General features: G+C 41.1%; 1 protein-coding gene across 2 annotated transcripts in view; it reads right to left on the reverse strand.

Moving 5' to 3' along the window:
• The window catches only part of CNIH3 (cornichon family AMPA receptor auxiliary protein 3), a 44,914-nt gene that overhangs the window by 20,048 nt on the left and 2,121 nt on the right, over positions 1-22,745 (reverse strand). The window contains exons 2-3 of one of the 2 annotated variants that reach the window (XM_058802417.1): positions 2,902-2,970; positions 238-285 (exon numbers count right to left, since the gene is read on the reverse strand). In XM_058802417.1, the coding sequence (XP_058658400.1) occupies positions 238-285; positions 2,902-2,970 (117 nt within the window). The remainder of the gene's footprint in view (positions 1-237; positions 286-2,901; positions 2,971-22,745) is intronic. The other variant, XM_058802418.1, reaches the window with a different exon arrangement.

The following is a 22,745-nucleotide window of genomic DNA, read 5'->3' on the forward strand; positions in this document are numbered from 1 at the left end:
CAAAATAAATGGGCTGGTTTTCTGAAGTTCAGTTTTTATCCAGACACCCTCCATTATTTCAACCTTTTACAATTTGTCTTGCTCTGTCCTTACAAGGTCATCCTGACATTCACTTCTCAGTTGAATCCAGCTTTCCATCAACAGAGTGTGAGGATCAAAGAGAAAATAAATGCACATTGCCACAGGATGGCTTTAATTCTCATAAACTCCACAAATCCTTGGCTGGTTCACGCTCACCTTTCGCAGGAGGAAGCAAATCCGCTCGATATTCCTCAGCCTCTCCCTCTGCCAAGAGAAAGTGGGGGAAAGGCAGGAGATTAGCTGGTGTCACAAATGAAGACAATATATCACAATTACAAGGGGTCAGTGTTTTAATTAATGGCTGCAGTGAAGCAGCACATGTTATTAATCTGGATTGACAGCATTCACTTCTTACCCACTGCTTGCAAACCCAATGATTTTCCCATTTCTAAGTCCCAGTAAGTTATTTCTCATTTGTTACTGTGTGTGGCAATATCAGCTGGGGATTCAAGCCTGTGTTAGCCTTCAGCAACTCTTCTAAGTCATCATTTGTGGTTCTATCCAACTGTGCCAGTTGATACCACAGAGACCTGGTCTTGCATTTTCAGGCACCCAACCTCTAGCTTCAAGATAAACCTGAGTGGGAAAAACAATGAAGTTTGCATGGCAGCTCATCCTCTGTCACTAAGATGGTGCCTGAACACGTGATACTAGAATTTAACACATTTGTTACTGTCATATTTTCTGAAAAACCCCTTCACCTGGGATTTTCCTCCTGGGAAGCTGAGAAGCTTCAGAGTAAAAAGGAAAACAATTTTATCTGATTTGCTTCTCCTGTGTTTTGCTCCTTTGGAATGTGTTTGGAGATTGTTTACCCACAGGTGATTGTTTCATTGGTTTCATGTGAGTTGTTTTGACTCAGTGGCCAACCAGTGCCAAGCTGTGTTGGGACTCTCTCCAGAGTAATGAGTTTTCATTATTATCTTTCTAGCCTTCTGTAAGTATCCTTTCTGTATTCTTTAGTATAGTTTAGTATTCTTTAATATAACATAGTATCATAAAATAATTAATTAGCCTTCTGAGAGCATGGAGTTAGATTCATCTTCCTTCATTGGGGCACCTCACTCACAACACAATACACATTAGTGAAAAATATCTGCAATGGCCTAGAAATGCCACTTTAAACAACAGATGCATTCAGAAATACTGAGAATCACTGTAATTAAGCATTGTGACTCAAAAGATGTTCTGAAAACTCAACTCAGAGAAACAAGACAAATCAAAGCCAGGCTTTCTTTTCAATGGCTCATAATGAGAAGCTCACCAGCAAAACCAAATTTCACTGCATAGCCCCTTGACTGGAGTTACTGTGAAAGATTCTACTTAATGTTAGTTACTCTGCAAAAAGCAGAGTGGGTTTGCTGTCCTCAGAAAATTACCTGGTATTTTCATTTTGATATGGCGAAATATTCCAAACAATGAATGTTTTTAAACAGGTAATTTACCATAACAATGTGAGAAGCCAACTCCCCCTAAGCCTTTTGCTTTTCAAATGTTTTCAATCTCAAGGCTGTGCCAAATTTAATTCTAGTCTGCAAATAAATAGATTTTTTTCCCTTTTCTGTCCCCAAGTTTAAGCCATTGAGAGCCACAGAGGCAGTGGCAACTTCATAGGCCCCAGAAAAATACTCTTTTTGGAGTAAAATGAAAAATGCCTCTTTTTGGAGTCTTGTAATTTTTTTTTATTGTGGAGACCAATTCCATTACCATTTTAAAATAAAATGAGATTATCTCCATAGAGCATCTCAACTTTTAGGAAGTGAACAATTTACTAGAATTTGGTACATATAAATTCAGTGTGTAGTTCTCAGATAGGAAGTAAAAACAGATAAAGTGGATTGAAAATCAGATTACAAAACCAGATTATATCCACTGAAGTCCTCTATAGGATTTCTTAATATAATTTCCTTCTTTTCTTCTCATTCTTTGCTTATGTATTAGTGAACAGTAAAAAAAATATTCTAGGATTATAAAGTTTATGCTTAAAATCATCAGTGGTTTAAGCAGTTCATGTCCTCAGCTGAGTTATGAAACAAGGTTAAATGGCAAAGTAGTGGCTACTGCATCTGGTTATCAGTTGTAGGCAATTCAGCAAGCTGATGCTCTGCAGAGATCAAATTCAGCACCTGTGAGAATCATTGTCCTTCCCACTGAGGTGATGGGGAGCCAAGTTCTGCTCTCAGCTCTGGTGGTACAAACTGGCACGTGCAGCTGTAGTCAGCTACATCACCCTAGATTACTGCTTTAATTAGCAGAGGAATTTGGATATGCTTAAATCTAGGCTGCCTTTCTGGTTCATTAGTTAAAACTGAGTTTACAATCCAAGGTATTTAATGCTCGCCTATAGGAGATGCAGCAGAAAATGACATTTACTCCTAAAGCACAGGAGAGTCCAGAGGCCTGCCATGGGACGGAGAGGTCCAGGCACACAGCTCTTAACAAATTCTTTCAAGTTTTTAACTCATTGATACAGGCAGTAGGGGAGAAAGTGGTCATCCCATGCTCAAACACAGAGAAAGCAAAGTGTTTCAAAAAGGAAAACTTGTGCCACAGAATGAAAAGGTGAAAAAGAAAACATTAGCATCACATGACATTCTTCAGCTTTTGAATTTCCAAATTACTTTCCTGCCTCCTTCAGCAAAGAGGAAAGCCATTAACATAAAAATCACCATCTGGCTTCCTCAGACTGGCCTAATAAATCAATTTTCCAAACCACAGCTGACTTCACAAGACACTCCCAGTTCATTCCCACACTCATCCTTCACCAAGAGCTCGGTGCCCCCTGTTTCTGGAGCAGCCCCAGCCCCTGGCTGTACTCACTGCATGGGCTGGGTTGCACTGGTCGATGGGGCTCTTGAAGTCTGTCCGAAGCTCATCAAAGGCAATTATCTGAAAAACAATTTTTTCAAGTCTTGTAATGAATGCTCCTTCAAACACTTATTTTCCTTAAGGGACTAATCAGATGCATTGCCTGCCTTCCTCACTTTCCAGGGAAAATATGGGAAAATAGTTTCCCTGACACACTCCCTTTAGAAGTAAGTAGTTAAAACAAAACATGGGATACTCCTACGTATGACACCTAGAACTCATTAATCTGTCACTCTGCAAAATCATATCTATAGCCTTTTCAGTGCTGCTACTTTCCATATTTCTTCCCTCAAATCAGCAAGATTTCTTTTTTCAGATTTCCACATGACAGAAAACGACTTCACAAACGAATACATCTCCATATTTGATGGAAAAAGTCATTAACTGCCTAAAACACAGAGATGCATCTGATATAATGTTCCAGGTTTAGTACATAAACAGCCTGTTTTTATTAGTTGATAAATCTACCTCAGATATTAATTCTGAGTTAGTATCAGCTTCCCCATTAAGCTGCTATTCATTAACAAGAACGCTCCTCAAAAGGCAAAGCACTCTAGAGCAAACATGCCCTTCCTAGATTCTGGCAGGTTTTAGAACTTTACTTCAGACCTCATTAGTGGAGAGATGCCTTTTGCTCAGGTCCTTTGGTTTCCTCCATGAACAGATGGATTGAGACATCCTGGTTAGCACTGGTGCTTTTAAAGTACAGCAATTTGTCTATAAAAATAATAGTGTTTGATAGCATTTTCTTGGAAGATCTTGAGTTAGACCTATTGAAGAGCTAGCATTTTCTTGGAAGAGTCTTTTCTTGGAAAGAAAACAGCTGTAATAATCCTCAGCACACTTCATTCAAAGATCTCAAAGCACATTCTTAACTTGGTGTTTGCATTCTAGTAATACCTTTTCTGCTGCTTTTGTCTTGCTTCACCCAAGGAAGGAAAGCTCCCTGACAGGCACCACATAAACAGATGTTAAAAGAGTGATTCCTTTTCAGACACTTTACAGCCTAAAATGTCTGTTCTTAATAAAAGATGATGGAAGTACAAGGCAGCAGGGCTGGTAATTAGCAGATGAGTGCAACAGCCATTCCTTGATGTGTAACAGCGTGCCTGCAGCCTGGCTGCTCAGAAAGGAACAAACTGGGTGTCAGCACAGACCTGCTGCACAGCCAAAAAACATTCATTTAACAGAGATGCAAGGCAGGAGAAGAAAACCTGAAAATGGCCTGTTCTTGAAGCACAATAATATGATGAAAGGCTCGAGAATAAAACCCAGAGCTACAATCCATGAATTTCAGCACCATTCCACATCCTGCTCTAATGCTGCATTCATCCCACTGAAACACATTTAAAAATCCAAAGTGTGGCATTTTACAAGAGCACTCCACAGAATTCAATTTATTCAACTATGACAAGTCAAAGTGGCAGAATAAACCACAGAGGGAACTATAAAATGCGATTACAAGTGAAGCATTTCTCCCTATGGATGCAGTATCTTTCCAAGTTAGGAATTAGATCTGCAATGGTAAAGAACAACTGAGAGAAGCTGTGAGGGGCTTCAGTACATTTGTGAAGAATAAGGCTCATGACACTTCTGTATTTAATATTTCTTGGACAGGTCTTCATATCCTCCAGCTGGAGCAACTGCTGAGAGGGTTACACGTGAACAGGTGAGTCAGACACAATAGAACTGGGTGTCTCTGCAGCTGGATATCAGCACTGACAGAAAGGGGGAAGGATGGAAAAGAGGTCAGCCTCAAATATACTGCACATTTATGTTTACTTATATTTTTCTTTTTCTTCCTCATTTTTTTTAACTTCCCCAACTGTCGCAGACATCTTTTATGAAAAAACCTTTCCTTAGGATTTTTCCTCCTGAAAAGCTGAGAGGCCTCAAGAACAAAATGCAAACAGTGATTATCTGCCACTGTGGAATGCAACAGGTAGATCTTTGTTTAGCCCATGTTAGTTGTTTTTAATTAATGCCCAATCACAGTCAGCTGGCTCGGACTCTCTGTCCAAGACACAAGCTTTTGTTATCATTCCTTATTATTCTATTCTTAGCTAGCCTTCTGATGAAATCCTTTATTCTATTTTTAGCATAGTTTTAATGTATTATATATCATAAAATAATAAATCAAGCCTTCTAAAACATAAAGTCAAATCCTCATCTCTTCCTTCAACCTGAGACCCCTGTGAACTCAGTCACAAACAACATTCCCAGCTCTGTAGTCAAACCCCACTCTTTATTTGCTGGCATATAATTTATGTTATGCTTGCATTGTACATAAGTGCACTGAAACACATCTGACAGGTATTTTAGCACACGGTTTTCACAGAACCAGTAAGTGTAAATGCAACAGTCTCACAGACAAACCTTTGGAGATGAGCCTACAAGATATGACAATGTGAAGAGACATTCCTGCTACACCTGAAAGAGACTGAGGTCTGGTTTCAAGCACACATGACTGGAGGAAAGTTTCTTCAATGAAGGTTTCAGTGTCTCTCTGGAAGGAGGTTGACAAAAATAAATCCTCCTCAATTTATTTTTTAAAAAATGTTCCATAATATTTTTATATTTTGTTAAATCTCCAGAAATAGAAGTCTAGTGATGACATGAAAATACCTATTTTAATTTATGAAAAACCACATTCCTGTTTCCTATTTGTCAGTTACAGTGAAAAATGATAAAGCAAAGGCAGGTTCAGAATTAGAGGAATATAAAGAAACTCCCAAAGCATTTTGGGAGCATGGTTTTCTTCTGTTTTGTTGTTGGGAGTGGGATGTGTTGGGGATTTTTCATTGCTGTTAGATCTAACAATGTGATTTGTTCTAAATCTAAAACCACAACTGAGTATAACTGTAGTTTCTTAAGATTAGCAGTTGCTCACAACACACTGAGTAATTGTGCAACAAATTATATTATATTACTGAAAATACAGCTGGGCTGCAGCACAGTTTGCATAATTAATTAGGAAACATCTTCCTCTTTCAATTATAACTCTCATTCTGTGGCAGTTTAATGCCCTGGGGTGTTGAGTGGCTGGAGCTGCCATTTTCCCCTGCAAACCCCAAATAACCAAGCCCTTATCTCCATGAAGTATTTCACAGTGCTCTCAGGGGAGCTGCAGCACTCTGACCACAGCCAGAGGAACAACCTTGTGCCTGCTCCCTTTTGAGCTGGATGCAGCTCATCCTGTGTCACTGTCACATTCTCTGAAAAATCCCTTTGCCCACGGTTTTGCTCCTGGGAAGCTGAGAAGCCTCAGAGAAAAGGAAAACAATAATTATCTGATTTGCTTCTCCTGTGTTTTGCTGCTTTGGAATGTGTTTGGAGATTCTTTACCAACAGGTGATTGTTTCATTGGTTTTCTGTGAATTGTTTTGACTCTTTGGCCAATCAGGGCCAAGCTGTGTCGGGGCTCTGGAGAGAGTCACAAGTTTTCATTATTATCTTTTTAGCATTCTATAAGTATCCTTTCTGTATTCTTTAATATAATATAATATCATAAAATAATAAATTAGCCTTTTGAGAACATGGAGTCCGATTCATCATTCCTCCTTGCCACGGGGCACCCCACAAATCCAACAATCCTGATTCCCACACATCCACTGAGCAGAGCTGCTGAGTGCTCTGGGACAGCACCTGGACACTCTCAGGGGCTGTTTCACCTCAGAACCTGCCACACTCACAGCATCCTGGGCTGAGCAGCTCATCTCATCTCACCCTGAGATAATGAAATAGATCCCAGGCAGGGCACTCCATAAGAAATGACATCGTTTCACCCCTGTCAATGAATGTATTTTATAAAGCATTCATGATCTTTCAGCTATCAAATCTAATTTGATGGAGGGTGGCAATCAAGACTACAAATCATTCACATGCATGGACATCAGCAACCCAGTCTCTGCAAAGGGCACACAATAAACACACTGCTCCAAAGAAAAATGACCAGCCCCTGGTCACAAAGCTGAACAGAATTTGGAAACATGTTTCCAAATGGAAACATGAAAATTAGAGACTGGTTCTCACAAAATAGAGAGATTTATATCTATTAGTAAACATTAATGTTGTACACAGCTTCATAGACAGAGAATAAGGACCATCTGACATTTATTTAGGAACTTGAAGGAAAAAAACCCAAAACACCAAGTTATCTGGTGACTTGCAAAGCCCTATGAGGAAAAGAAAAAGCTCATCATGTTTAGCAATATTTTTTATAATTACTGCAGAAACAGGCCAGGGATTGAATGGACAAGGGATATTGCATTACCTTCTGTCTTGGGGAATTTTCCCTGTGAATCCACATTGCAAATAACTACAGGGAGTTTGTTCTGCCTCTGCCCTAGCCATGTTTTTCCTGGTGAGAGAAGTGTACTTGTGTGTGTTTTCCACCTAATAAAACTGAAATTCTATAAAAATAATGCTTGCAGTCTCTGGTGATTCACACCATCTGCAAATCTCAAAACTCCCAGTACAAGCCAGCAAGGAGTTTGCCCCAATTTATACACATAATGCATCAATGAGATTGTGATGACAATACATGTTTCAATTGCAATTATATTTATAAATTTTGTTTTAATTGCCTGCACTCTCTCTGCTTATCAGAGAGACCATACCAGTTTTGAATAAGGAAGTATTCACACAAGACCAAACATGAATTTTGCTTTCTTTTTATGATTATGTACGCACCAAAATGAAAATTTCACTTGATGTTAGAAATTAGCCATGATATCTCATTTTTAGGGAAGATACTTTTTTTTTTTTAATCACTGAGCTCTTACAGAAACATATTTTAATTGAGAATGTGGTGTTTAGGGTGGCAGTGAAGTTGGTGTAGGTGTGAATGCAGTGACAGCAAAGAAGTTGGATATTATTGCCTACTGGCATCTCAGGAAAGTTAAGATAAAACAGAACTTGATGACAAGCACACCAACCACAGAACAGAACAGTAACACCTAACATATGCTTCCTTGCCACCACCCTGTCAATGCACCACCATCCCATATTGAAGGAACTGTCTTTAATGGTTCTTTCAGACAATTTGTCTCCCCTGCACTCTCCCAGGCAGCTTCCACAGCACCCAGGCTGACTGCAAGTCAGCACTTGGACAGAAGGGAGGCAGGATTAGGAGCTCCTCAACTTCATGGCTGCCCAGCAATGGATGCACAGAGATATCAACGGTGTTGGCAAAATGTGTTTGAACCATGAGGAAATTGGCTGAGGTACTTGGCTGGATTTTGTTGGGCAGAAGCAGCAACTGAAAGAATGTCAGTCAGGTAAGAGCCAGTGAGGGAGGACTGAAAAAGGACCTGGAAAGGAAAGGAAGTCACTGCCTGGATGTGAGGGAGCCCATAAAGAGCTACAGAGAACAGGGACAACAGCAAAGTGACAGATTGAGAGAACGGGTTTTTGCTACCCAGTTCTTACCATATGAAATTAACCTGAACAAGAAATTTATCTATGAGGTGTTATTCATCCCTCTTTGCTCTCTGGTTGAATTGATCTGCTTAATGTTACCAAGCATGAAAGATATTTCAAAATTGTATGAATGGAGGGGTGTCACAGACATCTTTTATGAAAAATCCTTTCCTTAGGATTTTTCCTCATGAGAAGCTGAAAGGCCTCAGGAACAAAATGCAAACATTGATTATCTGCTGCTGTGGAATGCAACAGATGCATCCGTGATTGGTCTCATGTGGTTGTTTCTAATTAATGGCCAATCACAATCCAGCTGGCTCTGAGACAGAGAGCTGAGCCACAAACCTTTGTTATCATTCTTTCCTATTCTATTCTTAGCTGGCCTTCTGATGAAATCCTTTCTTCTATTCTTTTAGTATAGTTTTAATGTAATATATATCTTAAAATAATAAATCAAACCTTCTCAAGCATGGAGTCAGATCCTCATCTCTTCCCTCATCCTAAGACCCCTGTGAACACGGTCACAGAGGGGCGACCTGCCCCAAATTCCACTGAATTTTATGCTTTTTATCATGTTGTATTTCCTGTCTATATCCACTCATTAAGCATCTCCTATTAAAAAGGGAAAGAAGTCTCCAGTCTTGGTTTTCATCATACCTCTCTGTGCCACACAGTAGCTTCCTAGACCAGTGGATCTGACATGCTGGTGTTGATGAGAACCTTAGCAAGAGAGCCAAATCAAGGGCAAAGAAAAAAGTGAGATGGAAAGTATTCTTTTCTTCTCTTCTCTTTTATTTTCTGAGTAATTAATTCACCACATATTAATAAAAGTAAACAATAACAATTAACAATGTTTTGCAGTTATAGATCTGCCTCCAAGGCAATGAAGGTCTTAACAAAGGAAAAGATAATTTCCATTTTTTACACAAGGGAAAAAAATGAAGGTCAAAGAAATGAAATTATTTACAGAATCAGTGGCAGAAGAACCAAAGCCTCTGGATTGTTGCACCATACAAAGTTTAAGGGAAAGAGAGAATACTGTCAGTACACTAATAACATGAGAAGTGAAACCATGCCCTTCTGCCTGATTATTGTGCTGTTGTTCATCTCTAGAGCAGAACACTGCTTTAAGCAGAGCCTTTTTGGATTAAGGTTGCAAATGGTTTTAAGTCACTCAAGGGTAGAAAATTGTTCTATTTGTCAGATTTCACAGTAACAACTGTATGGCATTTCCTAGCTCTACTTAGCTTGAATTTCACATGCTGCCACCATTAAACAACCCTCCTCTCAGAAATCCAAAATGTGGCTCTATCCAGGGCTGCACAAACACCTGAGCACCCAGTCTATATCCCTTTCCTCAAGTTCTTTTTCTGTAAAAGATGCTGCATTTAGGACAACATGATTTAAACTTTTTAGGCTCTAACTGGAAGCTTAAGCTGATTAAAGTAATGAAAATCTTAGTGTAATTTCTCCAGTATTTAAGCCAGATCATAAGACTTTTCCAATAGAAAGTCCAGTATGCAAATATAAAAATGCATAATCTTCATTCTGTAAACATGACTCAAAATTATTTCCTACCTACCAGTGGAAATACAGAGGTATAATTGTAAATACTGATGAATATCCATAGAGGAAGGCTCTTTTGCTGAGAGCATGTGTGCACAAACACGCCAGCCTGCACTGCTATATTTACACCTCTGTTTTTCCCTGCATAGATAAAAACTATGCAGGTGAAAAAGTAGCAAAATAAAAAACAACCCAACTCTATACAGATGGACAAAAGCAATATTACTGCATCAGCTACACAAAATCAGATCTCCAAGCCTGCAGTGAGGTGCAGGGGAAACCACTAAGAATTAAGAATAACTGTTTGGCAGTCACCCAAGCAGTCCAAACCTATTGGCACAAGCATGAAAAACTCCATCCACATTGGGAAAAAATACAGAAATTTATTTTCAGGAATACAACCACACTGTACCAAGTTTTGAGTGCCTTGATTGGAAAGTTACTGTGTCCATGGTACCAGTTATTATTGCAACACTGCAGATCACAGTTTGGAAAAGCAACCTGATTCCTGAATGTAAAGAATTCATGTTAATTATTTTGGCAAAACCACTAAAAACCCTCAGCAACTGCAAAATTCTGTTGTGCACACAATGTTTCCAGAAGGATGATTTGACAAGCATCTATTGACAGATTTCTACAACTCATATAAAATGGGCTTTTAAAAATAATTTAATTTAACTGCAAGGTGAAACAGTTTTTACTGGCGAACAACAGGACTCTGGTCACAGATTTCACTCACTCACCACAGATACTGAAATATCTTCCCCAGTCATCCTGGAAGTGAGATGTCAACCCCCTCCTGCAGCAGAGACAAATGTCCCACTGATTCACCACAGACAGAGATGACCTGGGCTTTTATCACAACTTTATACCCACTCGCTGTCTTCCAGTCTACAGCAGCTGAAATGCAGCCAGACAAAATTCAGCTGTGCACATATAAAGTGCATTTTGTTAAGAGAAGGAAGACAAGCAGCAAGCTGTGCAGGAGGGATGATGCTAACATAGCTGTACAGAGCCTGCTTCTAAATAGGTTAATAGTTTTGCTCCCTGCAGCTTGAACACATTTCCAAACAGACCTCAAGCAGAGGAGGAATTTTTAAGGTGTGTCCAGACTGCCATCCTTCTTTCCCTCTCAAAGGATTTCATCATTTTGTTGTCATTATTCTTCTTTTTTTCCTTTTTTTTTACACCTTACTTTACTGCATTCACTACAGGGAACCAGTTCAGAAAGCAGCAGTGTTCTGTGAATCAAACACGCTCCACAACTCACCCCTCAGTGGGACACAAACATTTGCTACCAGTAAGAAGGCAAAAACCCCCACATTTTCACTTAACACCTAAACTGGTGAATACACCACATTGTTCTGAACAGAAAGGAAGCTTTCTTGGACACAGAGATGCAATGCTTCCATTTAATTACATTCAGTGTGGTAGAAACTATTCCTCTACCTCAGCTGGCTGAAGACTCCATGGGTCAGTGGTGAGTTAATGTCAGGGTCTGAACCAAAGGCAGCAGGTATGGTTGGCATTCCCAAGCTCTTGTATGTGTGCTCTTCTCTTTTTTCCAATAAAATCTTACAGAGCATTTGACAGTGTTTCCCACCAGCCCCAAAGGCACAATATCTGGGCATCATTGTAGGCTGGGGGAAATACAGGTGGAATCTCTGCAGCAATAGGGAACAGAGTCTCCCACACTCCTTGTGCTTTTGAGACAAGCATGCTGCCAATATTCTCTTCATGCATATGGTCTCCTCCTCCTACATGCACTGGGGTACTTAATGTGGATTCCTTATAAAACAAACAGGTTTTTCAATTTAGATAACAAGATCAAAACCTTTTAAACATTTCAGTCTCTAACTGCTTCTGATCTCTTCAGTCCAGCACCAAAACCCCAAGATCAGTTTTCCACAGAGCACCAGTGACATCAAACTGACATGTCATTACTGGGAATGCTGTCACTTCTTAGTTAGGTATTAACTTGATGTGATGGTCAGGACTTGAAAAGCAAACAACCTGCTACAACAAGGATTCCCAGCCACAGCCACAGCCACACATTCAGCAAACCAAGAAAAGGTGTCACAGCATCACAGAATGGGTCAGGTTGGAAGGGAACACAGCGTTTTCAACCTCTCTGCTCAAGCAGGGTCATCCCAGAGCACACAGCACAGGATTGTGTCCATGGCTCTGGAATATCTCCAGTGAGGGACACTCTGCCCCTCCTCTGGCCATTCTGGTCCAGTGCTTGGTCACTGCACAGGAAAGTTCTTCCTCACAGTCTGGCTGAACCTCCTGTGCATCAGCTTCTGCCCATTGCCACTTGTCCTGTTGACTGGCACCACTGAGAAGAGCCAGGCTCTGTCCTCTTGGCACCCTCCCTCAGACACTGACAGACATTTGATGAGGTCCCCAATGTGTTGTCCCTTCTCAGGGCTGAACAGGCCCAGCTCCCTCAGCCTTCCCTCAGAAGGGAGATGCTCCAGTGCCTTGATCAAAGCAAAGGTCATCATAACAAAGTCATACAGATTCTTGCATCAGCTTTGTCTTCTGTCCTGGAAAGGATGTAAACAAGGAGCACATCTGCAGACAAACTCAACAAGCATATGTATAAATTTAGGCCAAGACTTCACCTCTAGTCTTGATGCCTTCAATGGGCCAAGAGGAAATTATGGGAGTTTGGATCCAAGCTTTACAGCTGAGGTGTCAAACTCAGATCTGTGGCTCTGATTCAGGGAATATCTAGTGCAGATGAATTGACTTGCAGGTCCCCCAGCCAAGCAGAGGGAGATGAAAGCAGTGTGATTTTCTGTCCATGTCCAGGAGAGGCTGCAGAACTCTGCTTTCAGCACCAGAGATAGCACTGCTTTGCCCTTGCTTCTCTTTACACTAAACTCCATATCAACTACAAAAACACAGTAAGAAATAAAACAACTCCAATGTCTTTCTCACAGCCCCTATATCACAGATGCATCACTACAGATTTGTACATCTGCTACTTGCATAGGCCAAATTCTTCACTATCCAGTTTTTTCCACACCAAAAACTGAGGACAGGCTACACATGGGTTGGTGAAACACCTGTACAAGAGGCTGGCCAGGTGCACAAGGGAGCAGGAAAGGTGGCCTGGTTACAGTGGACCAATGGCTGGTTTATTCTGTATGGAAGCAATATAACTGCCTACCTATGGAGGTGAGAGGGTTTATTCTTCTGCCCCTGGTTTTCCTCAAAATTACAAACAATCTCTAATCTATCTCACCTTAAATTCAGTGTGCTCCCATGCAATGTTTCTACTTATCTTTTAATTCTCACCAGAATTATAGTATGTGCAAGGAGAAACACACAGATGCACTACAGCCACAAAGCTCCATCTTCATAAATTATTCTCAAAGTGAACCAAAGCACTTTTTCTATTACTTAACAGCTCGAAGCTGATAATCCAAAACTAGGAATAAACAGACTGTTTCTGCAGAATAAATTCAGGGACAGGGTAGTAAACAGATGGGAATATGTACCAAAATAGGTACAACTAGAAAAAAATATTTGCCCCAAAGAAGACAGTAAGAGAATGAGATCAAAAGAGAAGGTTCTTTCCAGTATCAGTAGATAAAAGTCAGAGGTGAGAGACTGGCCAGCTGGCTGGTGCTGTCTCTAAGCAAGTATTCAGTCTTATCACCACAACACAATTTGTTCTTTTCTTGAGCTTCCAAAGACTCCTACACATTGCTACAAGTTATTATTTTGATATTTTAAAGTTCTGTTATGCTGATACATGCTTGGGAGAAGCATTACCTTCCTTTTCCCCACACACTCCTTAGTTTTCCTCTCATTGCTGCTGATACTTTTCCCCCCTCTCCCATGTTCTCCATTCCTGAGAGCAGCAATTTATGCACATACACCAAAACCCAGGATTCACATAAAGGAATCTGGGTTCTGTCACTAAAAAATCTGTTCAAGCATGTCATACATTACACCATACCCACACAGAAGACTCATAACATGGGCTTTCCAAAAACATCCACCACCTGAATTAACCACACCTTCTGGCTTCAGGCAGCCTCTTCTGCCCAAATAATTTCCTCCCAAATGAGAATGAGAACACAAAAATCTTCCCTGTTGTTAGTCTCCTGGCTCATACAAGGATTTTCTTCCTCTCATTTCCTCTTTCCTTCACATCTTTCTCCCTGAAGTCCTCCCTCCCACAGTTCCATTTTCCCCCTTTCCACGTCATTTTTATTCCCTGTTACCCACTCAGCAGTGGGGTTCTACTAAAGCTGTCTCAGAAAGGAGCCCGTGGGAGGCAGAAATTCTGCTGGATCTGTGCTTCCCGACTTTCAGGGGCACAGCAGGAGCCCAGCTGGACCAGCAAGAGGCAGGACAATGGAACAGGGGCTCTTCTAAATGCAGGGATGAGCACCTTAAAGACCTTCCCAAGTTTTCTTTCTTGGCCAAAAAGAGGCCAGGCAGAACTTGGAGGAAATAACTCCAAGGCCAAGACACACACACAGACATATGTGAAATGGCCTTCGGCCACACAGCTGGGTTTGCAGGGCTGAAGCAAGGGCAAGCAATAAAGCAGCACTGGAGCTGTGGTTGCAGAAAAGAGGCAAGGGGAAGGGACACAACAACGTGTAAAAGTGATCAAAAACTGAGATTAAAAGAACAACACCCAAAAACCTCCTCATCTGTTCAGCCATGTTCTCATAAAACTCCTTAGTTTAATTACAGGAGCATGATTAAGGATGAAGATACATTTCAGCATAGCTCCAAACAGGCCTGTCACTTGGATGATCAGCAAATCAATTTTCTAAAGGATCTGCTAATAGTGTTTATATAATACTGAGGGAAGAACAACTCTGAAGCACATGCAATCAAATTGATTTCAGTGGAGCCTTCATTATGTTTGCTTATAAATGCCCATTCTTTGAATGTATAAAGAAGTTTCTAGTTAGATGCTGATACAATGTGAACTATTTAGCCCAAACTCATAGCGTGATGAAATAATAATGCAACAGAAGATTGACTAAACAATTACACACTTGAAACCGTGACTCACACACAGCGTGAAGATGGTTGGCATTTAAATGCATTTAAAAAATCAAATGTCATTCTATTAAAAAAATGGTGCTTTTATCAACAATGCCTGGCATTTGCACACTATCTGGTATGAGATAATTGCAAGGGCTATAAGTTGCTAATTATTACCATTTTACTGTCAGTTTCCTTAATTCTTTAAGCTTTGGTTTCTCCAGCAATGTGCTTAGACTGCTGGATGTATTTTAAAAAACCCAACCTATATTTGACAACTAGAATATGACATGACCTGCAAAAGCATAGAAATACAAAAGGACCCAAGTCCAATTCAGATTTTTCATGACCTGTTACATTGGTGAGCCATGCACAATGGAAGAACTCAGTGATGGCACTACCTCTTCATCTCCCCTGTGTTCTGCTTCATGTGCTCACATAATCAAAACTGGAGCCACAAGTTCAGCACTCCTGCAGTATCTTGCTGAGAAAACCTACTTCCATTGTCAATGTTTTGTGATTTTAATGTAACTTTCCACAATGACAATCCTAAAATAAATCCTTGCTTTATAGCAATACCTTTTCAATGGGAAGCTGAGAAAAACGCGAAGACTTTTGTCCTCCCTTCACAAAGTGCACTGACAGCTCTCTGAATTTAAACCTACCCTCTGTTCAAAGCCATTCCCTCTTGTTCTGTTCCTTGTAAAAATCCCTCTCCAGCTCTCTTGTAGGCCCCATTCCAGTACTGGAAGGTGCTGTAACGTCTCCCTGGAGCCTTCTCTTCTCCAGGCTGAACAATTCCAATTCTTTCAGCCTTCTCAGGGTGCTCCAAACCTCTGAGCATCTTTGTGGAACTACTCTGGACACACTCCAACAGTTCTTCTTATGCTAGGGATTCCAGAGCTGGGCACAGCACTCCAGGTGGGATGTCAGGAGAGCAGAGTGGAGGAGGAGAATCCCCTCCCTTGACCTGCTGGTCACAGCTCCTTTGATGCAGCCCAGGACACGTTTGGCTTTCTGGGCTGTGAGCACACATTGTCAGGTCATGCTGAGTTTCTCACCAACCAACAGCCCCCAGTCCTGCTCAGGGCTGCTCTCCATCCATTCTCCATCCTGGCTGTGTTTGTGCTTGGGTTGCACCTGACCCAGGAGCAGGATCTGGTCCTTGGCCTTGTTGAATGTCACAAGGCTCACACAGGTCCACCTCTGTCGCCCTGTTCTTCTAAAGTTTTTCTAAGCCTTCTGATGTTTGCATTTTTGTAATGGAGTTTCTCACATACTTTCATGTAAATAATGATTGTTTTGCATTCCCTTCTGAAGGAAGAGAGAATTGATGAACCGTTAGTTTGACCAGTGTGGTTGGAGAAGTGACAATTTCATCCTCCAATCCATGGTCACTTTTAGAATTCTATAAATTTGGAGGTCCAGAAATGGCCTTTTTTTGCCTTGGACATCTCAGCGTGCGAGTGTCGTTCATTTTGTGTTGTTTTGTGACACACTTCTCCAGCTGTCAATGTCCCTCTGGATGGCATCCCTTCCCTCCCACGTGTTGACCACACCCCACGGCCTGGTGTCATTAAACCCACCAAGGGTGACCTTGGTCCCACCTTCTATGTCACCAGAGAGGTTTGACAGCACTGGTTCCCATTCCCACCTCCAAGAAACACCACTTGTCACTGGTCTCAACAATCGAGCTGCTGACCACAACTCTGAGAGTGCAACTGTCCAGCTGATTCCACTGAGTTATCCATCTGTCCAATCCATGTCTCTCCAGTTTAGAGGCAAGGATGTCACTCAGGACAGTGTCAAATGCTTTGCACAAGTCCAGGCAGATGACTCCTCCTCCCTCATCCATCAACTCAGTAACCCTGTTGTAAAAGGTCACCAAATTTCTCAGTGCGATTTGCCCTTAGTGAGGATGTGTTGGCTGTCACCAACCATTTCTTTCTTTTCCTTAGCATGGCATCTAGGAGGATTTGCTCCGTGATCTTGCATTCAGTTTCCTGGGGTGGGTTCCACAGAAGTTAGCACAAAACTTTTTTCAGGGGAATGCACCATAAGGACAGCATAAAAGTCAGAAGCTGCACCACAGAAATTCCAGCCGTGTGTAAGAAAACAATGTTCACAGTGCAATGAATAAGGTACTGGAACAAGTTCTCAAACTTGCAGAATCACAGAGTGGATCAGTTTGGAAGGGACCACAGTAGGTTTCCTGGTCCAACCTCCTGCTCAAGCAAGGTCATCCCAGAGCACACGGCACAGGATTGTGTCCACATGGTTCTGGAATATCTCCAGTGAGGGACACTCCACAGCTTCTCTGGGCAATCTGTCTCAGTGCTCAGCTGCAAGTACAGAATTTCTCCTTCAACTTCCTCTGCATCAGCTTCTGCCCATTCCTCTTGTCCTGTTGCTTGGCACCACTCTAGAAGAGCCTGTCCTCTTGACACCCTTCCTTCAGATATTGACATTGGTGAGGTTCCCTCTCAAGGCAGAACAGGCCCAGCTCCCTCAGCCTTTCCTCAGAAGGAAGAGCTCCAGTCCCTTGATCACCTTTGTAGCCTCCCCTGGACCTGCTCCAGCAGCTCCACATCTCTCTTGTACTGAGAAGCCCAGAAGTGGACACAGCTCTCCAGATGTGCCTCACCAGGGCTGAGCAGAGGGCCAGGACCATGGACTTCGACCTGCTGGCAACAGTTTTCCTAATGCATCCCTGGATACCATTCATCTTCTTGGCCACAAGGACAAACTGCTGGCTCAGGGACAACTTGCTGCCCAACCAGACCCCCAGGTCCCTCTCCAGAGAGCTGCTCTCCAGCAGCTTGGCCCCCAGCCTGCACAGGCGCCTGGGGTTATTCCAACCCAGGTGCAGGACCCTGAATTTGCCCTTGCTGAACTCCAGGCAGTTCTTCTCTACCCATCTCTCCATCCTGCCGAGGTCCTTCTGAAGGCTGCAGAGCCCTCTGGGGTATCAGCCTCTGCTCCCAGCCTGGTGCCACCAGTGAACTTGCTGAGGACACATCTGCCCCTTCATCCAAGTCATGGATGGGTAAGCCAAACGACACTGGGCTCAGTACCAACCCTTAGGGGACACCACTCTCCTGTGCCATGGGTAGCAGCCCTCTGAGATCTGGCATTCAGCCAGCTCCACATCCACTCCCACTGTCCACTCACCCTCTCCACACTTCCTGAGTTTGCCTGCGAGGATGTTGTGAGAGACAGTGAGGAAAGCCTTGCTGAAGTCAAAGTGCACAATATCCACAGCTCTCTCCTCATCCATCCAGGCACTGTTTAATCTCTCCACCCATGGAGAGTTCACCAGTGATCTGGACAGGTCCTTCAGCAGCCTGGCCTAACCTTGAAATTAAGCCTTCCTTGAAGAAGAGATTTGACTGGATGATTTCCTAGATTTCTTCCAATCAAAATTATTCTATGAACCTTTTACCATTTCTTTTAAGAGGAACAAGACATTTCTGAAGTTGTAATTGCTAACAAGGAATACAGGAACCATTCTGTTAATAAAATTGCTTCTTGCTCTCTGCACACCATCACAGTCACAAGTTGAATTTTTAACAGGGAACTTCCAGCTGTGAAACCCTGGAAGGTGACCTAGTAAATCAAACAGTATTTGACATTCTTCTGCCTTTACCCCATCAGCTGACTCTGCCCTGTGACTTTAAGTGACTCTTTTCAAAGTGGAAATAATACTAATTTTTACCTGTTTCATGTGGGAGATACTCTTTGTTTCCACAGAAATTGGAAGTGTTTTCCAAACTATCATCACCAGAATAGTAAACCTCCCAGTATTCCCAGTTTACAGCTTAAATGAGACCAAGTTCCACTGCCTGGTAGAGTCACCTCCAGCTGTCAGCAGTCACACTGGTTATAAATGAGAGGCATGTCTGACAAAGAGGAATGGGTCAAAGAGGTGTCTGTTATCTGTATGGAAACATTCTCTGCTGAGCTTTCTCCTCCTTCTGAAAAATACTTTGCTAAAAGGATATTTATGTTGGGGTGAGGGTAATCCACTAAGCCAGAGGTCTGAAGGCTGAATTCAATGTTTTAAATTTGATTTAATGCGGTATGTGGTGGCTGAATAAACAAACACATGTAATGAACTATAAACTCATGCCTCCAACTCAGTCTAAGAGTTTTACTCATGGTCTAATAAAATATGACAGCTATATTGCCTTGCTTATTAACAAGCATAGCAGTTACTTAAAAGCACTAGAAATACATTCTTTACCAATTTAGATATAAATCCCCTTAGTAAGTAGATTTTACAACTAATCCTAAGACCGAAAACCCCTCGGATATGTGACAACCAAATAAGATTTAAATAGCTCTCTGCACATATTGTGGGAGGCACGAGACTCCACAGAATAATTTATTTTACACAGATAATGGAGTGACTATGCCTTGTGAGGCATCCAGAATTATAGCCAGTGGCGAACACACACAATTTAAAATCTTTCTCCAAATAAATCTCATCATGACAGTTCAAGCATACACAGAGATGCTGCTTAAGTCTGTGCTGGGGCCCATAGACTGACTTCTGTGATCTTTTAAATTATTATTTAAGCATGGCAAGGTTACAAAACTCAGATATACCTCTTTCCCAATAGAAAAGATACAGTTTGCTCCACAGCCTGTGCTGCCTGGCCTAATATCTGTCTGTCAGCATTAATGTGACAAACTTCTGAAAGAAAAGTTGTAAGGGAACTGTCAAGCTATGTTATAGCCAGGGCAGTCTGGCTGTGCTGTCTTTAAAAAGAGTGGAAATATCAGACTCATTCCCTAAACTGTCCTGACTATAAAACCTTGAGGGACAATGTGCTTAGCTGCTTGGGCAAGAAAAGACATTTTCAAGAAATATGTATAACACACAGCAATAGCATTTGTGCTCCCCTTCATCAAGCATTAATCTGATTTTAGTTTTAAGCACATAATTAACCAACATTCTCAGAGAAATGCATTAATGACTCATTAGAGAACAGCACTGAACTTCAATGTCTGAACAGAATTCAGGCTTGACCAGAAGTCTGTAAGGAAATGACAGACTTTATTCTCTAGACAGGCTCTAAAGCATTGCAGAGAGGTTAAATTGAGATGGCTGGCAGCCTTCACCAGAGAGAAGCACAGGCTCAAGTCAGATCACAGATCTCTTTACAGCTTTCAGGTAGGGCAGAGCTCTCCTCCAAACCTCAGCTACAGAAACAATAAGACACAGATAACACAGATCAGCACTCAGTTTGTGACCAAAGTGTTTTGTTCAACTGAATTTGCCGTCAAGCCAAGCTTATGTGCTTTTTATGTATAGTCAAAATTAAGGCTGTACAATTTATCAGAAATTAAACTAGGAATTTTATGAAGAAGCCTAAGTAAGTCAGAAACCAAATCCTCATCAAATTCTGCATCCACAACTCTTTGAGAGCTTTTGAATTTTTTACCTGAGCTATTGAAACTTGAGTGCTAATAATTACAGTCCACATCACCAGGATGCTACAGTGACAAAAACCAGAAGTGGCAACACCTTACATGTGTATAGCACCTTCTGTCAGAAAGCAAAGACATTTTAAGAATAGTCTTAAATAAAGTGACAGGCAGTACTTGCAGTTTAGTTCCATTACTCACACTTAGCAAATGAGAAAACAAGGCATAGATAACTCAAGGTATCTGATAAACATAAAACACAAAGCCATTAGCAGAAACAACACTGAATACAGATTGCAAGGGCTTAATTCCTTGGTGTTTGCAAAAAAAAAAAAAAAAAAAGGATGCTTTGATTAAAACTACAAGTCAATCTTAGCCTATATCACTCTGTTCAGTCACAGCCTGCCACTGTTTTTAATTACACTTGTGAACTTGTAACCGTTAAGTGAAGCCAAAGTTATATTAAGTAGTTTATCAAGATTAATACTATCCAAAAGAAAAATAAGGTGGTGTGGGGGGCATAAACCAAAAAACCTCCATCCTCTGCTGCTTTATTCTCCTTAAGCTTGGCTCAAGTAGCTGCCATCACTTTCGACACACGCCGCTCTTGTTGTGCCAAAGGGCTGTTCCTGGATTCATCTGTGTTCTCAGCTATATCAAAATATTCCAGAAAACCTCCAGTGTGGCACAACTTCTCACACTGGCATTGCCAATTTTTTCACTGGCACGATAGCCCTGAAACCTTCTGGCAATCCTTAGGTTATGAAGCAGTCACATGCAAAGATTTGCTTGTATGAGTTGAAAAAGAGATGGCCCACCACGGAAATTCTTTTCTTTTTAACAGCAATGTTCTTGGTACTTATGAATTGCTTTGCCATGGACCACTTTGAAAAGCTCTTTTCTTAAAGCTTTCCTTTAAATAACAAATCTCAAAGCAAGTCTTTCCATCTTAAAATATCACCAGAAGGGAAGGACTCAGATTACTCAAAACCAATATGCTTTAGGAGAACACAGTGCTGCAGGACTCAACACAAGCACATCCCTTTTTTAACTGAGGAGAAATAAGGCACAACTTGGTCAACTTCAGTTAACTTCACTTGAGGCAATTCAGTGGAGCTACACTAGAAATGAATGTGCTGTGTCAAGGCTTGTTGGGAGTCCAAACAGACTTGATAGGGCTCAGCTCAATGTTAACAAGAAGCTAAAATCTTAGCTCAATACCGTTTAGGAATGGAATGAAACTGATCAGTAAAAAGCTGTATATAAAGAAGAAAAAGAGCTGAGGACAGCAAAACAAAGTGCCTGTGATAGTTAGTAGGAGGACTAACACCATTCTTGAGCTTCCAACAAGATCAGATGAGAATATCAAATTATGCAGTTAGTAGAACAAATTTTGCTGTTAGTTGTATCACACACTTCTGTAGGATGTTCCTAATACTGTGACATTACACCCAGAGGAAATGTGGTCACTGAACAACCAAAATGCTGTAAAAATTCCTGCACCACAGAGTGCCACATTGGTTTAATGCAGTACATGTAGATTTTCAAGCCTTTTTCTTCCACTTAATATATATGAGTGGAATTCCAGCAATAATACATTAAGCGCTGCACAGGAATTATTGCTAACAAAAGTTTCTTGATAATTTCTAATTTGGTTTTGTTGGGAGGTTTTTTTTATGACAGACACCTCTGGCTACCTATACAAGAAAATCACCCAGAGGCAGGAAAAATATTACAATATATTCCAGGTATCTGGAGGACTGTGTGCATTTTGTTCTCAATTCTGCTTCCAAAGAGTAAGGAATGTACAGGCAGTTTAACTTCTCAGAGGAAAGGCACCAGAAAAGCACAGTGTCCAAAACCAAAAATCCTCACCTTACTCTCTTGTTTTGGTTGTACAGTTTATATTATACTTATTAGATCAATATGAATGAAATTCATAATTCATCTGACTTTCCAGCAGGAAGAAAAGGAAGTTTTACTTAATCTGCTGTTAAATCATTCCAGATATATGCCCAAACCTCATTCAGCTTCAGGTTAGAACAATATCAAGTCCAAATGCTACAGCTTTTTCTTATCCTTTAAAATAATTTGCAAAATATAAATTCTTATTCTCAGAAATCTTCCAGAGTGATAGGACACTCAACTTATTCTTAGCAGCAGAATGTCTTAAAAAATACACAGGACAATGTAATTACGGGAACACTCCTCTGCCATTATTAGAACCTATGTGCAATATATTTACTGTCCCTTACAGTATATTATAGTGGAAGAAAAATCAGGTCACAGGGAAGGAGTAGGAGTTTTGTTTCTTGGGAAGATTTTCACTACTGAGATGTTTAAGGTGAAAGAAACTC

Source organism: Ammospiza caudacuta, chromosome 3, assembly GCF_027887145.1.
Source record: "Ammospiza caudacuta isolate bAmmCau1 chromosome 3, bAmmCau1.pri, whole genome shotgun sequence".
Classification (NCBI taxonomy): domain Eukaryota; kingdom Metazoa; phylum Chordata; class Aves; order Passeriformes; family Passerellidae; genus Ammospiza; species Ammospiza caudacuta.